The sequence below is a fragment of the Anser brachyrhynchus genome, assembly GCF_964034855.1.
Source record: "Anser brachyrhynchus genome assembly, chromosome: 1".
Classification (NCBI taxonomy): Eukaryota; Metazoa; Chordata; class Aves; order Anseriformes; family Anatidae; genus Anser; species Anser brachyrhynchus.
The window spans coordinates 206,433,333-206,449,933 of NC_137694.1; the positions used below are offsets into that span (position 1 = coordinate 206,433,333).

The window sequence follows — 16,601 nt, forward strand, 5'->3', positions numbered from 1 at the left end:
TGTTACTTTGGCATTATATACTGAAAGTCCTGAAAGGGGAAAGAGGAAGAAGTGGGCAACAAAAAACCAAGACCCTACAACTGAGTTTCTTGACACAGGGTTTGAACATGGGAATTTACTCACAACCCATACAGATGAGAAAGCCAAAGAGACCCGTGCATTCACAAGGCTAACCTAAGAGTGCATGAAGCCAAGCTAATAAATAATGCCAGGCTTAAAAAACACAGCACTGCAATTCTGCGAAACAAAGTGCTGAAAAATACAGTGCAGACCCAAACCTGTGCAGGCGCTGGTAGCACTGGACAGGAACCACGAGGTAACAAGGTCAAGGCAGGAGCAAAGGCAGAGGAAGGGGTTAGAGATTTGTGTGCGCTGTCTGACATGTCTGCTCAGAAATGGCCTCGCAATCAGGCAAAGAAACCTTCCTGGGCTCGTCCCAAAGGGTTAGGAATCTGGTGCAGAAGTTCCTGTCTGGAAGGAGTAAAGCCAGTGCAATTTAACAGTACTCCATAAATGGAGTTATCTAGGTATCCCAGCACCCCTATTAATCCAGAAAAGTTACATGGATTTTAAGACTTAAGGGTTTTGCTCAATTTTCCCCCTTGCAGAACTTTAGGACCCACACTTGTCACCTGTTCAGTGTAGTGGGCTAAGAGTACTTTCTACCCGAGGGAAGAAAAAAACCTACAAGTCCTAATTTGAAAGAGAAAACCCCTTTAACACTGCCCTTTTTCAAGGATCAGCATAGAGACAGATGGTTATCACCAAGCAGAGGTAATATTGACAGTCTGAGTCACGCTATCAAAACTCATTCCGTACAAGGTTACACCTGCAAAAGACATTTCACACAACTGGCCTGGTGTGCGAGACAGGCACCTTGGGATACAACGCCCACAAAAAGAACAAGTGTTCATAGCTTCGTTACAGGAGTTAGACATTTGGGGTCTGGGGATGGAGCTCAGCATGCTAATTTTAAGAATATTATTGTGGGCTGATTACATCTAATATAGCAGCACCCTGACGAAACAGCAACTGAGCCGGCCCCAAGGCTGAAGTTGACCCTCAGAAGCATGTAAACGTAGGTCTACTAAAACTGAACTAACATTCAGTTAGAAGTGGTTTGGTTTAATGGGATGCAGAACAAAAGAGGTCTATCGCGTATCTTCTGGTCCCAGTCCTGAGGTTAGCAGCTGCTTACTTTGTGCAAAGCCTGCAAGCCAGCGATGGCCTGAAGCCCATTCTTAGGGGAAGGAAAGGGAGGGAAGAAAAGCAAAAACAAACCTAAAAATAAAATTCCCACAAACATATCCTTAATGTAGCACTTTAAAAACATACTAAAGGCCCAAGTGCCTGAACCACAGGTAGCATTTGAACACTAGAAGCTGGTAACTCACTGCAGGCAATACCAAGATCCAGAGCAATACTTGATTTCATCCCCTTACTTCCAGCCATTTTGAGGCTATTGTGTTGCAAGAGGAAGAGTCAACAGAAATTAACCCCTTGTGGCTCTGCTATCCTAAAGCCTCAATCAAACAACCCTTCTTCCCCCCAACAGGTAGGGCCACTGCTTTCCTAGGATCGTTCTTCCCTCTCAATTTCAATCAGCTGCTGCCATTAGAGGCAGGCATGCAGCCAGGTCAGACCAGGCTCTTCAACAGTCCAAGAGAACAGAAAGGAGGAATTATTTAGGAACGTATGGCACCTCCTGCAATTTCCCAGCTGCACCATTGCATAGACTAACCTCAGTTACAGTGAAATAAGCCTCTACTGAAATCATAAGCAATGAATTACACATGGACTTGCCACATCGGCTTACCAAATGTGAAATGCTGGAGCAAGCAAATAATCTGAGACATCTAATCAAGTATGTATGCAAAGTGAGGGCAAGTAAGTGCCCAGCCCACATATTACAGATCCCTTCCTCAGGTCTGCTTCCAACTGCATCATGAAGCCTGGACTACAGGAGCTTGCTTTAGGGGGAACATCCGGAGCGCACACAAATAAGGCACGCAGGTTGACAGCCAGCACAACTGGGAGCAGAGGGCAGGAGAGGGTCCTGGACAATAATTATCACAATTCACATCATGGGTGTGACCTGAAATAAGTCATTAAAGCACCTGAAGTTAAAGATCACAATCAAGTTGGTCACATTCCAAACTCACAGACTACATGCACTTAAACCTCACTGTGCCTTTTTTTTTTTTTTTTTGAAGAGGCTGCCCTAGCAGTTGATGAAGTTTGTTACTCTCTGATCAGTCAAAATCTGAAGTTTTAATGGTACAAATATGAAGCTGTACTTCTTTTACAGTACCATCTCCTTCACCTAATGTGGAAAATGACATGCCAAATATTGTAAAAAACATATTAAACAGCAGCATGCCTTCTGCTGTTCATAAAGAAATAGTTCCATAGTCTGGTGAAGGTAAAAGCCACAGTAAATAATCTACATTGGGTAAAAACTAACACTGCCAGCATTATCAGCCAACTTGGGAGGGGAAGCTAAGCTCTTTCTTGTGCTACACAAATTTAATCACCATTACCATACAACTCCACTTTTTGGGAAGTCTGTAGACAAAGCAGTTTGGTTGACATTTCAGGACAATTTCAGACATGGGTAGGACAGACACCCCTCTGAGTTCACTGATAACAAAATGTAAAGGGTAAGAAAGATCAGCAAAGCAAGCCAGAGTTGTTAAGATTTACACCAACCTTTGGTGCCATTCATCATGAACGTGTATGCCCAGTTTGCAGACCACGAAAGTGAAAGATGGAACTGCTACTAGATATTGTGCAAGTGCATAGCAGGAGACAAGCCTTGCTGTAAAGAAAAAACAAAGGATGTACAGAGAAGGATGAAGAAGACAGACAAGAAGGTGAAAGTTTACAGAACCAATCAATGGCACAGAAGTAAAACCAGAAGCAAAACAGTCATCCTAAAAGGAACTCTGGCTCCTACCTCACTCTGTTCACTGGAAGCATAAACAGTAGATGTATTTGTTACACCCTAATTCTTGTTTCCTCAATGGGGTTGAGAACCTGGCTGTTTAAAGACATTAATTTCCACATGCTAGGAGACTCCCTAGCTAGGAGATCACCATTTCTCTTTTCAAACACAGCTTTTGTGAAAGCTTTTCACACAGCAAATTAACATGTAGGCATTTTAGAGACATGTTTCTCATACCACAAATTAATTACTATATTCAAGTATTTTAGAAAGGAGACATTTCTCTCAGAAGTCAATTCAGGATATTTCAAAGCAAAATGGAGCTGTTTGGAATGTTTATGGACTTGAGGTAGAGTGATTAAATACAAAATCCTCCTTAGTTCAGAAACTCCTTATCCAGCTTTTCTGCAACAGCTGTAGACATTCAGTCATACCCAAGCTGTCTTGCCTTACTCTGAAGGGAACACTACCTTGCAGAGAGATATTTCTTGGTAGAATCACATTTATTTGCCTCAAATATCCAAAAGTTCTCATTCTTTCCACCTGAAGTACATTTGGCCTCTTTGAAAAATTGCTTTGGGATGGATTTTCCATGGTGTGTGTTTTAAGACCTCTTAGACTTTTTTATCTGATGCTTTGTATGATCCAAGTTTAAAATTCAGGCTGAATCAATAGTCTGATCTCACTGAGTGACTGAACAAAGAGATGCAGAGGTTACTGTCCCCATATTAGTAAAGGGACTGATCACGGCCTGCTAGTCTAACCTGAAAAACCTGGTCTCACTTCTGGAGTCAGACAAAATTGTGACACGAGGAACATGCACGGGACCATTCCACACACCACCGGCAGCTTTCTCCTCATAGAAGTAACCTACAGATAGCTGCCTTCGAATGCAGACCATCTAACAGTGCACAACTACGATTTTTCAGCCTTCCATGTGCATTGGTTTCTTGGGCTGCTCTGAGGAAACAGTTGATGATCTCTGAAATAAGAGGGAAGGACAATATTTTGGAAGGAACTTACAGCTCACGCATTTCACCAGTCCTGACGTACACATTCTGTGATCGAATAGACAGCTTACCTTGAACTAGACTTCAGTTCTTCTTCCTCCTGATGTTCCACAATGCCATGGAGTTCTGGTGGCACAACGACTTCTTTATTAACATTGCTCACCCAGCTGTTCTTTGCTTTGTTTGATTTGCTCTGACTCGCTTCAGCTAAAACATGAAAGAAGATTGTTATTTCCCACGTGTTCACACAGTATTTCACAACAAGCAAAGAGAAGTATTTACATTGGGTCTTACAGCTATTTCAGAAGCCCACTACACTTGAATTACGTACAGAATCAGATCTGGTACCTTCTCAAGACTATATATTTTAATACTACTATAAATTTCCCATACTGCTCTAAATACTTCACTTTACTACTTCAAGCTTTAGACCTTAAAGTGATCCTAGATGGTGAAGTTTTCAACAACAAAGTTGACTGCAGCGGTGGGCAAGGGAAGAGCAACAGATGTCATCTACCTGGACTTCTGCAAGGCCTTTCGCAACATCCTTGTCTCTAAATTGGAGAGACGTGGATTTGACTTGTGGACAAGGGACTGGCTAGATAGCTGCATCCGAAGGGTTGTGGTCAGCAGCTCAATGCCCAGGTGGAAACCAGTGATGAGTGGTGTTCCACAGGGGCCTGTACTGGGACCAGTACTGTTTAATATTTCACTGATGACACGGAGAGTAGGATTGAGGGCACCCTCAGCAAGTTTGTGGACGACCCTAAGCTGAGTCATGCAGTTGGCACTACAGGGGGAAGGGATGCCAGCCAGAGGGACCTGGATATGCGTGAGAGGTGGACCCACGCAAACCTCATGAAGTTCAAAAAGGCCAAGTGCAAGGTTCCAAGCATGAATACAGGCTGGGCGGGGAATGGATTGAAAGCAGCCGTGAGAAGGACTTGAAGCGGCTGGTGGACAAAAAGCTTGTCACGAGCTTGCAATATGCACTCAGAAAGCCAGCTGCATCCTGGACCACACCAAAAACAGGTCAAGGGAGGTGATTCTCCCTGCTCTGCTCTTGTGAGACCTGCGTTCAGCTCGGGGGCCCCCAGCACAAGAAGGACAGGGACCTGTTGGAGCAAGTCCAGAGGACGGCCACAATCATAGGGCTGGAGCACCTCTCCTGTGAAGACAGGCTGAGGGAGCAGAAATGTTCAGCCTGGAGAAGAGAAGGCCCTGGGGAGACCTCACAGTGGCCCTTCCAGTACCTAAAGGGGCCTACAGGAAAGTTAGGGAGGGCCTCTTTGTCAGGGGGTGCAGTGATAGGACAAGGGGGAATGGCTTTAAACTAAAAGAGTGGAGATTTAGATTAGATTTCAGGAATAAATTCTCTACTCAAAGGGTGGTGAGGCCCTGGCACAGGCTGCCCAGAGAAGCTGTGGGTGCTCCATCCCTGGAGGTGTTCAAGGCCAGGCTGGAAGGGGCTCTGAGCAACCTGGTCTGGTGGGAGGTGTCCCTGCCCATGGCAGGCAGCTGGAACTGGGTGGGCTTTAAGGTCCCTTCCAACCCAAACAATTCTACTGTTTTAAGTTTCCTGCAACAACCCTAGTAAAGACTGATCCTGTACTTCTTGCAGCTAGATAAACATTAAAAATTCAACCTCTGTAACCTAAAAAACCAAAAACTAACTAAACCATAGGAAATTGAAAATAAAGTTGAAGTTCAGTAAATCAAGTCAACTATTCCTTGTCTACAGCAGTAAACTGGAAGTTGGTCATAATTTTCATTTAAGCAGGTGGCTACTCCTTTATGGATAGAATTACCATAAGACGGTAAGAAGATAAGTATAAAAAATAAACCCAAACCCCACCTCATTCAGCAAGGACCATACATCTGCATTGCTTTTTGGAATGGGACAGAATCCAAATCCAATAACACCTTTCAGAACCAAAGCATTACGTTATCTCCTCTACTGCTTTTTGTGCTTCTGCAACAGTTTAGAAATTAATAATTTTGCAGTATGAAAAAATAAGCAAGATTTCCATTCTTATTTTTGCTTGTAGCTATGGATGACAAAAAATATCTTGGTATGTAATGAGTCACTGAAGCTGAGCAATTGCACATAGCTCTGAACGTAACAGTATGCCTTTGTTCAAGGAATAAGATTGGGAGTAGTTAATTTTCCTTTAAGATATGGCTTTAAGTACTTTCCTTTAAGCTATATGTAAGAGTTACTGTAAATCGTAGCTAGAGTTTTACAGCTGATTTTCATAACCTTCAGAAGTCCAAAACCAGGCAAAACCACAGAACACTCTGCACTGACCTGTGAATTTGTGCCTTCTGTTTCAGGCCTTTCCTTGTTAAGGTAAAAACCCAGATCTGTCACACAGTAATCACAAGCTGATTAAACTGCTGTTATCCAAATTTATCTCTAGGAATATAGGTATTGTGAAGGTGTAATATAGCATTATTTTCTTTTGTCTAATCTGGCTAAGTTTCAGTTAAAAAAAATATAGAAAGTAGCGAGCTATAGTCCTCCACCAGCATTGAGAAGCATCATACTTGCCTCATTAGCACACACAAATCCCTTAATAGAGCTTAAAATTACAAATTTCAGTACAATCTAGTGTGAATGAAGGTATGTATGACTCTTGCCCTTTTAGTCAAAAGTTGTTGGTAGAACAACAGGAGGTCAAGAGGGGACATGGGCCTCAGAAATAAAATCGCTTCCTGTATAAAGAACGACAGAAGAGATCAGTTCTCTTCAGACTAGAAGAGCCGCCAGGTGGTAGAGAGATTCATAAGATGTCTATAAAACCCCATATACTATTTTACCTATGCTTCTATGAACACAGGTTGACTGCTCGCTTTCTTTTCCAGTCATGACATTAATGGTGATCAGCTCAAATCCCGAAAAGTAAATGTTTACCACTTCTGTGGGAAATCTTCATTCCAGAAGGCCTTGAGACATGACACGGTGAGTGTTAAAGAGGCACAACTTTAAAGAACTTCTTGGACAAATCAATAGAAAAAAAATCCAGAAATACCTCCTCTAATTCACAAATTCTTAGGTGCAAATGGCTGCAGGCTGGTCCTAGTCTTGGAGACTACGCATGCTGCCAGGCACTCAGAGGCAGGATGCTGATAAGAAGAGCTTTTGGCTTAGTCCAAAGGAGCAGCTCTTACGTTCTCTTTTTGTTTTGTTTCTCCTGAAACACTAAACTGCATTTACTTCTGATGTTAAATACATTATATCCACAAATTTGATTTATTTTTTTTAAAGAAAGGTTTAAAAGTACAAAATTAAATCTCAGAGGTCTCAAACAGACCACCTGAGATCTGGAAAATCCATACTGAAGAGGAAACACCCTCAGTCTGATTCTTCACCTTTTCTAGGGTAACTCATAGGGCCTCAAGAGAAAAAGAACGCAATCCAGGACTGCAAAGGGCTTTTTTTAGTCCTATGCATAAACAAAAGCCTGTCCCTCCTGATCGCAGTTATCACATACTGCTTCCTACCAGAGAGAGTCCAACAACGTGCCAGAAAGATGACTAAGGGACTGGAACATTTTTTCTATCAGGAAAGACTGGAAGAGCTGGGACTTTCTAGCCTGGAGTAGAGATGGCTTAAGGAAACCTTATCAATGTCTGTAAATACCTGAAGGAAAGGTGTAAAGAAGACAGAACCAGGCTCTTCTCGGTGGTGCCCAGTGCCAGGACAAGAGGCAGCGGGCACAAACGGGAGGACAGGAAGTTCTGTCTGAGCACCAGGCAGCATTTCTGTACTGGGTGGGTGATGGAGCACAGGCACAGGTTGCCCGGAGAGGTTGTAGAATCTCCCTCCTTTAAGAAAGGATCTATCAAAAGCCACCTGGACATGGTCCTGGGCAGCCTGCTCTGGGTGTCTCTGCTTGAGCAGGGGTTGGACCAGATGGACCCAGGGGCGCCTTCCAACCTCAACCGTTTTGTGATCCCACAGAATTCTCCCTTTGTACATAGCATTGCTTGAGTGGATAACTAACATTGTAGAATTACATACAAAATCCCCCATTTGAACCATTTTCTGTTCATAACACTTATACACTCTTCTTGTATTTCACATACAACAGCGTCAGAAGTTAGTTGAGTAAGAGAGTCATCTCCATGCCAGCCTTTCCACAACAAAACATAAGCCAAATGCTTACCAACAGTGGCAGGCTTCCTTCGCATGGAAGCTCGGATAATATCTGCTCCATGGATCTTATCTCTGTGCCTCTTTGACTTGGCTTCATAAAACCACTGTCCGCTCATGTTCTTTAGCTGAACATCGTCTTTGACTTTCTCTGGTAAATGCCTGGAGGGAAAAAAAGATTGAACAAATGAGACAGAGACATGCACAGACTACTTATCTGTATGAACAGAAGGGAAATACTAAATATGATGTAGATATACAGGTTCCCACCAATACTGAATGCAAGATAACAGGTGGGGGAAGGAAGTGGCAAAAAGTACTAAGTAATAAAATATTTTCTGCTGCTTCGTCTTTCTGCTTTTTAAGACTCAACAAAACTCCTCTTGCAGAAATCAGGAGATGACAATCAAATAATCAGAGCCCGGATGGATCTGTTCCAGTGCTGTGCTCTGGAAGTGCTTAGGTGTGGGTTTTTTTGTTTGTGGATTCGGACTGTTTGTTGTTGCTTTTGCTTCTTTGATTGTTTTGAAGCTGTCTCAGCATGCTATTTCCATCTTCTAACCAGTTACTTCCCTTGTTTGATTATGACAGATGATTATGAGAGATGACAATGAGCTGGGGAGGGAAGAGCCTCAGCCCTGTTGTCCTCAGAGCACCCGTTAAAGCAGCTCTTCGAGAAGATGTTTTGCTCTGATCAACTTGCAAGCTGAGCCAGCCCTGGAAAAGCCTCCAGTAACTGCAGATCGTGACTTCTTGCCTCCGAAGGCCCGTCGTCCCAAGGTTAAGGCTGAGATAAGCTCTCAGGGCAGCACAGGAAATCTGTGCCAAAGGCAAGTTCAGGGCTGTTTTGAGGCTCAGATGCTTTGTCAAGCTGTTCATGCGGTACTATCACCTCTAAACGCGCCTTCCAGAAGTGTACTGGGCAAATGGTCCCACTTTTTGATAAAATTCATGCGAATTCAAGTTAAAGAGGAAGGCAGCAGGGTCACTCTGCTTTTACAGCTCATACTTTAACAAACTTGCAGTTGGAGAGATTGTTTCCTTTCCTTGTTAGGCACATAACACGTGAGTCATTTGTCTTATATGTGGCCTGGAGACCAACCCACAGACCAGGAAAGTTACTGTGCAGGTTTCGAGGGTACTTACTCAAGAAAGGAAAAATAAAGTTAAATCAGGATTCATCTGCTTTCTCCATGTATGACGCTTCAGCAAATAAGCTAAAAACACAGCCCAAGAGAAAACAGCCCTACTAGAAACATTAAGGCTAAACACGTGCTGCATGGCCATGAGATGGTGTTATCCTTCGCAGGCCTGGTGGCCAAGGTCACTGCCGGTTCTATAGTGCTTGTGAGTTTAGGACAAGAAACTTCTGGTCCACTCACACAGGTAGAATCGTAGTCCTTTTACTGGATGTGGCAGATTTCACTGCCAAGGACAGACAAGGATGCAGAACAGAAAAAGGGCACTGAGCCAGTCCCAACCCTGACACTAAGAGGCCCTTCTCACCTACTGCTCAGCCACTCCTTCATCCGAGTAGGGCAAGAAATGAAAGTTTTATTTTAATGGCCAGCTACAGCAGGATTTGAATATTTAACTTCTCTTGGAAAGCAGCTGTCAACAGTCGGTCCCTCCTCAGCAGATGTAAGAACAGCTTCTCTGCCTTGAGCAGCTACATCCCATTGAGGACGCCAGCAGCAAGGCCAGCACTGGCTTTTTCAATGCTAAGATTCAGCATTACTGGACAAATTAAAATTTGGCCCTCCCTCTTGCTATAACTCCGTGCTTCATCCAAGCCAGAACAAGCACTTTTCAACTGCTGCAGGTCTTCCAGGTTGGAGCAGGAGCCCAGCAGTAGCTCCCCCCGTCCTCAGGCAGACGTTGCTCAGCCGTGAGGCAACTCCTCGCTGCTGAGCCCGTTTGTGAACCCAGACATCAGGCGGAATGGAAGAACTTTTACACAGATGATTGCTTCTCCCTTTCGCCTTCTTTCCCAAGTGTTATTCACCTTCTCAGAACAGATGCTCCTTTAGGCTAGGGCCCGGCTTTCCAGCTATTTGCACAGCCCGCAGGCCAGCAGAGCTCTGACCCCAGCCAGCGCTGCGGGGCTGGATGAGAACACGTTCCAAGGGAGGTTCTCAAGTGGGAAGGGACTGAGTCACAGGAGAAGCATTCAACGGCCTCCCTCTGCTTGATTCAGCCCTTCTAGCCCGGGCATTGCTCACTCTTTTCGCCTCTGTGTGCAACCACTGGAACCAGGGTGTGGCAGGGGGCCTTTCCGAGCCCAGCAGATCCCAGCAGGAGAAGCTGGTTTGCACCATTTCGGCTGGCAGGGATCACAGAATCACAGAATTGTTAGGGTTGGAAGGGACCTCAAAAGATCATCGGGTCCAAGCCCCCTGCCAAAGCAGGTTCCTTAGAGCAGGCTGCCCAGGGAGGCGTCCAGACGGGCCTTGAATATCTCCAGAGATATTCAACGGTGGATGTAGTGCTCCCACCCCTGCTTGCTGCCCACAGAAGTCAGCATGCCTTAACTCCACCAGCTCAGCAGGCCTCCAGGACCTTGGGAGATAACTGTGCTAACACAGGTGTAAGCGTGGCCTCAATTTACCCAGCACTTTCTGTACAAGTTACGTGTCTGGCTGTCAGACCTCGCATTTTTAAGACGTGATGGAAGCTCACCACAACAGACTCAGGAATTTAGTTCTTTTGCCTTCTCACCTGCATAGTCTGAGCACTTTTGACCTTTGTTAGTTTGGCTTACCCCTCCTCTCATCAAGAGAAGCATATAGCCCCTCAGTCCCACCTTCTGAGGAACTAAAGCAACAAATATTAGCTATTCCCAGCCATTTACCAGCCACAATTAAAGAGGCAGATTTCCATTAAGAGAAAAACAATTAGCTTTAGCTCTTGGCAGGAAAAAAAAAAAAAGCTTTGGGAAGTCCATGCTCATCAACACATCATAGACTCATTACAAAAACAGCTGCTGAGGTTAGAAATGACATTTTTTACAACACAACTTGAGTTCTCAAGCTCTGCTATGAGCAAGCCTCAGCAGTTAAAAAAACTGATTGTACTGTGTGCGCCTGTTTCACTGCTGCGCATTGGATTTAGCTTGTGGTTTACCTTTAAAGGAATTGTGCAGCAGTCAGACTGCAACCACGGTTTTCCACGGCTACGTACGCCTCCCAGCACCGCCACGGAACTGGAAGCCAACGGTTGATCCTGCGCCAGCTCCTCTGTCAAGAGAAAGGCTGACCAACGTGTCGTTACTTCGTTTTCCTCCTGGTGACCAAAGGACTAGCTGGAATCCAGATTAGGATTCAGATTGCAGGCTCAGTCTGCCAAGTTTGCAATTAGGAAAAAACGCAGTAGTGACTTCACGTAACGTACGCATTTGTTGCGGAGCCCCTCGGTGGTCTCTCAACGTGCCAGGTGCCCTGTGCTGCAGTTTTCAGAGTGGAACAGCCTGAAGTTATAATAAAGCTGGTGCCCATCTCTTCTACAGCAAGATTAAATTCAAGGAAGTGAAGTCAAAAAGAATTCATTCTAAAACCCTCTCTTAAAACAAGGCTGGAGTTCTCCCATTACTTAACAGGCTTTTCCCACTGTGTCTCGGCAGAGCATTTTTGATGGCAAGACAACCAATTTCTCCTCCCACCTGGGCATTAAGTACATGCAGGATTACTTTGATTTTGCTTGCAAAGCAACTGTCAGGCGCTCTGCAGGCAAAGCCTACCCATCGTGTATAAAATGGGTTGTCTCTCCCCACCTCTGGAACATCTGATAGGCTAAACCACACGGTACCACCACTGCAAGGCAGGAAATCTGCTCCGATACAATCAGTCCGCGTCAACCCTGCTATCAGCAAATCCACAACGTTTATCTTGTGCTTTGTAGGCTAGTGTGAGAGCTCACTGCATGGTAAAGCAAAGCGATAATGACCTCGAGGGGAGGGGTTGTTTGTTTGTTTGCCATTGTTGTTTTTTGTTGGTTTATTTTTAAAAAGAGCAACAGGATCTAGCAGTACGTGCCTGATATCTACATACCATATCTAATACTGCTCAGCTAAACCTCCTCAGCATCTCTTCACTCTTTCCTCCTTACCCTCTTACTCACAGCCCACATTACAAGCCACCAGAGAACTTGCAAGAGGTGACAACTCGGAAGCAGTTAAATCTGTGTTTGGCTGCAAGCGACAGATTTGATTACTATTAGATTTAATTAGTATTTCGTTACATTATTATTTATTACTAGTGGCTCACACACTCTGTTCTGAACTTATGATAAAAGTACCCCAGTGACTGGTGGCAAAACAAACGCTTTTTAAAGCCTGACACCACCAACTTGTCTATAAATCCACTTCAAAAGCCTTCCTCCTACAAATGAGATACCAAAGGAGTAGAGAAAAAGGAAGGAGAGAGACCTTTCAAGAATTTGTCCTCGCTTCTATTTGCTGCAGTCATAACCAAAAACCCCAAACCAACAAAAAGAAGATAAGGGATTTAGGTTTTGTGTTTGGAAGCTGATCCAAACAAGCCATTTTTATGCTTTTTGCAGGACCACTCTTGCAGGGACGGGAGTAAAAGGATATTAGACAGGGCACTGTAACGGTCAGGCCTGGTGATTTTTTTTTCTTCTTCTATGAGAGGGTAAAACAGCCATAAAAGGCTTACAAGTCAAAAGGAGTAACTGTACACACTACAATCTGCACAAACATGCCACTTTGCCCATATCTCAATAAGGCACAGAGATAGAGAACTCTGGCATTTGGTAGAGAACTACACCCAAAACTTTTATAACGGCCAAGCCTGAGTGGGGAATATGGATTTTTCTTTTTGCATGGTAGTTATGTGCATATAATTCTCAAAAATCAATCCTTATTTGATTGGTATAAATAAAGCAATATAACTTTAAACTGTTTGAAGGCTGTAGTAAGAATAATACAGCAGACTAGTGAGGTTATACCACCCCTCCCCATCCCTGTTATGATACCTCACCAGCAACACCTCCTTAATTCTTGCCTTTGGGGTTTCTCCGGATAGTGATGTTTTGGGTAGGATGAAGTAAGCAGGGGCATGAGGAAAAGGCAGACTAGTTCTGTTCGTGCACGTTCTTCTGTTTTAATACAGCCAGACTTCTGGATAGGCACAAGTCTACTGGTGATACCCTGATGATAATCTCAGCCACCACCTTGCTGTGGGATCCTTGGAGAAGTAAACTGGCTGTAGGCAGCACAGCTCCTCACGGCTAACGAGACAAACCGGCATTTATCCTGAAGTAGGAGGGGAAAACAAATTCCGACCTGGAACATCAGAATGGCCGAACTACACACTTGTGAGACAAGACTGATTCTGGAGAGAAAGGAGTGAAAGCTGGCAACTCTGGAGTTGCTCAATGAAATACGGTTTTTGGAACCAAAACGATGATCCCAGCTTCTATGCTGAATAGCTTTTCGTGAAACTTACAGGCCAGATTAACTCTGCTGAGCATCATTTCCCTCCTAAAAGATACCAACACCTGGGGCACCAGACTAGCATGCTGTCCCCGTATTTCATTCAACCTATACATACATTATCTACCGAAAATCAAGTCCTTCATTCCTATATGCTTTTCTACTACACCTCCTGCAGTCAGCACTCTTTCTCCTATTAATAGCACCACCGAGCTCAAAATAAGCTTCATTTTACAAGTAACACATGATAAATCACGTAGATACTGTCCAAGCAGACATACAGAAAGACAATTTTCTCGGGCAATTCTCACTTTACGCAAGCCTAACTTCATTCCATTCAGGAAACCTGCAGCAGGACTGTTGAGGTTGCAGAGCAGAGGGCAGGTGGTTAAGGTCTGCCAGCCCTCACGGTTTCTGTTAGCTTCCACCTGCCTCATTTCTCTTACTGCCTTCCACTGTTTGGTCGGCCTGTTTGCTTTCAAGGATTTGCATCGAAACTCCCAACGGCCTCCCCTCCCTCTTCATACACAACCCAAATAAACCTGCCAGGGAAAGCAGACCTCGAACCCTTCTCAACAAAGGAGCAGCTGTCCTGTGACAAGACATCCGTGGTACTAAAGCCAGCCTGGGAGAGCAGTACGAGATGACCTCAATCTGAGGAGGTGGGGTTGCTCTAAGTACCTGCATTCTCCCACAGGATCTGCCCAAACGCCACATTCCTAGTATGTCATAGGCTTTAAAAACAGACGTATAAAGCCTAAAAAACAACCCTGACCAAATGACTGACTACAGGACACGCACAACAACTGTAAATGAGCAAAGAACCTTCATTATTGGAATTGATGCCATGTTAAAGACTGGATTTCATTTTTGGATTTCAGGCCAGATACAGCATCAAGCTACTCTAAAGACAAAGGTTTCCGTTTGGCACTCACTTGGTCACATCTGGTGCTAAAAAATGCCCATAAGGCAGGATAATTCCAGCAGAGATGAGCCTGTACTCTTTCCCCAGACAGATGCACCTTGCAGCTCCAAGAGGAACTTGCTCACGTCAGTTTATTCAGGTACTTATGTACTCAAGAAAGCAGCAACTGCAGGTGCTGCTTGAGAGCTTTATTATTGCAAAAGCTCTCAGAAATTCTGCCCTGTTACCATGTTAAACCAGGAGTGGGGGGGTATATTAAATTTCCAACGTTTAAAAAAGGGAAAAAAGAGAAAGGCCAGGTTTCATTTATTTGAACAAAGGTTATTGCTGAGCTGATGAGCTGGATCCCCCTATATCTCTGGCAGTGAGAACTGCCTCTGTGAGCAAAGGAACGCAAGGTATACACAGCAGGGCAGTGTAGTCTTACCCTCGAGTTCCTTTGGGTGGATGTTGTGGTTTAACCCGGCCGGCAGCTAAACACCACACAGCCGTTCGCTCACCCTCCCCCCTCCCTCTCTGGGATGGGGGAGAGAAACGGGAAAGTGAAGCCGGTGAGTTGAGATAAAGGCAGTTTATTAAGACAGGAATATAATAATAACAATAATAATAATAATGGTAATAGCATTACTAGTAATAACGTGTAAGAAACAAGTGATGCACAATGCAATTGCTCACCACCCGCTGACCGATGCCCAGCCTATCCCCGAGCAGCCGGCCCCCCACCCCGGCCAGCCACCCCTATATATTGTTTAGCATGACGTCAGATGGTATGGAATACCCCTTTGGCCAGTTTGGGTCAGCTGTCCTGGGTCTGTCCCCTCCCAGCTCCTGCTGCACCCCCAGCCTGCTCGCTGGCAGGACAGAGCGAGAAGCCGAAAAGTCCTTGGCCTGGTGTAAACACTGCTCTGCAACAATTAAAACATCAGCATGTTATCAGCGCTCTTCTCATCCTAATCCAAAACATAGCACCCTACCAGCTACTAGGAGGAAAATTAACTGTCCTAACTGAAACCAGGACAGTGGAATACTCCGGGCTGTTCACAGCGTGACAGAGCTCCTTCTCTCTCCTTCAGCTGACCTGCCTGGCTAGAAAGAAAGGATTCTAAGAACACTGGGAAAGAGCTTTCAGAAGTCCTTGCTTTGGCTAAAGGCATCTCCCACACACGGAGCAGCTGGCCAGTGTGCACTCATGTATACACTCTCACCACCAGCACATCGTGCTTCCTAATGAGTAAGGCTGTTAAAATTAACTGGAGGTCCCTAGTAGAATCGATAGATCCAGGTATATGATTCCAGTATGAATTAGAAGAGTAGCACAAATTTCAATCAGTAACTATTATTTTCCATTTTTTTCCATACTATGTCAGAGAAGTACGTGAGAGCAAATTCTGGCTGACAAGAGGAGATACTCAGCTCTCTCTGTATTTTCAGCAAAAGAGTTCAAGCAACCCATTCGTTAGCATCTTACAATAGATCGATATATGGAGGGTTTTTTTTTTTTTTTTTAATCGCTAACATTGGAATTAACTTCAGATTAAAAACCTTTGCTCACATCGTAAGCAAACTCCTTGTTGGCACAAGATTATGTCCTAAAACTACAAGAATAAATTCACTGCAAAGTGAGTTTGGTCTTGTTTCACATGTTTTTAACATCAGCTCCACAAGAACTGTGGGTTTTATTTTCTTATTAGTTGCACTTTAGTACTAAACTAGCTTGAATCAAAATCCACCGAGGCCTAGGGATGACATCAGTTCCCCGAGAGAAACCCCAGAATCGCGTTACTAGGTGGGATGCCTCTGGCAGGATCCTAACATCCTTAGATATAAATGTAGAGAAACTGAAGGCATGTACAGATGACAGCATTGATCCAGAACCCAAGAAAGCTTTCAAAGAAACTCAGTGTGGATCAGAGCGGATGATGGCCAGCCTAAGAGACCTCAGTTAAATATACAAGGTGTCACTCTCTTCACTGGCCAGGGCAGAAGGGAGAGCATGTACAAGCACACTGTGCTCTCGCCTTGCCCATGAGCCACATGCCTCTTTTAAATAAGATTTTTCCAATAATTTACGGACACCCAAACTTTTATCATGATAGAGTCCAAATATAACATAG

General features: G+C 44.3%; 1 protein-coding gene across 18 annotated transcripts in view; it reads right to left on the minus strand.

Annotated features, from left to right (window-relative positions):
* The window catches only part of SYTL2 (synaptotagmin like 2), a 59,681-nt gene that overhangs the window by 24,487 nt on the left and 18,593 nt on the right, over nucleotides 1–16,601 (minus strand). For 16 of the 18 annotated variants that reach the window (XM_080581371.1, XM_080581373.1, XM_080581357.1 and 13 more), the window contains 2 exons: nucleotides 8,124–8,272; nucleotides 4,026–4,161 (listed from right to left, as the gene is read on the minus strand). In XM_080581371.1, the coding sequence (XP_080437497.1) occupies nucleotides 4,026–4,161; nucleotides 8,124–8,272 (285 nt within the window). Of the gene's footprint in view, nucleotides 1–2,709; nucleotides 2,813–4,025; nucleotides 4,162–8,123; nucleotides 8,273–11,233; nucleotides 15,194–16,601 lie in introns of those variants that run through there. The other 2 variants (XM_080581372.1, XM_080581374.1) reach the window with 2 other exon arrangements.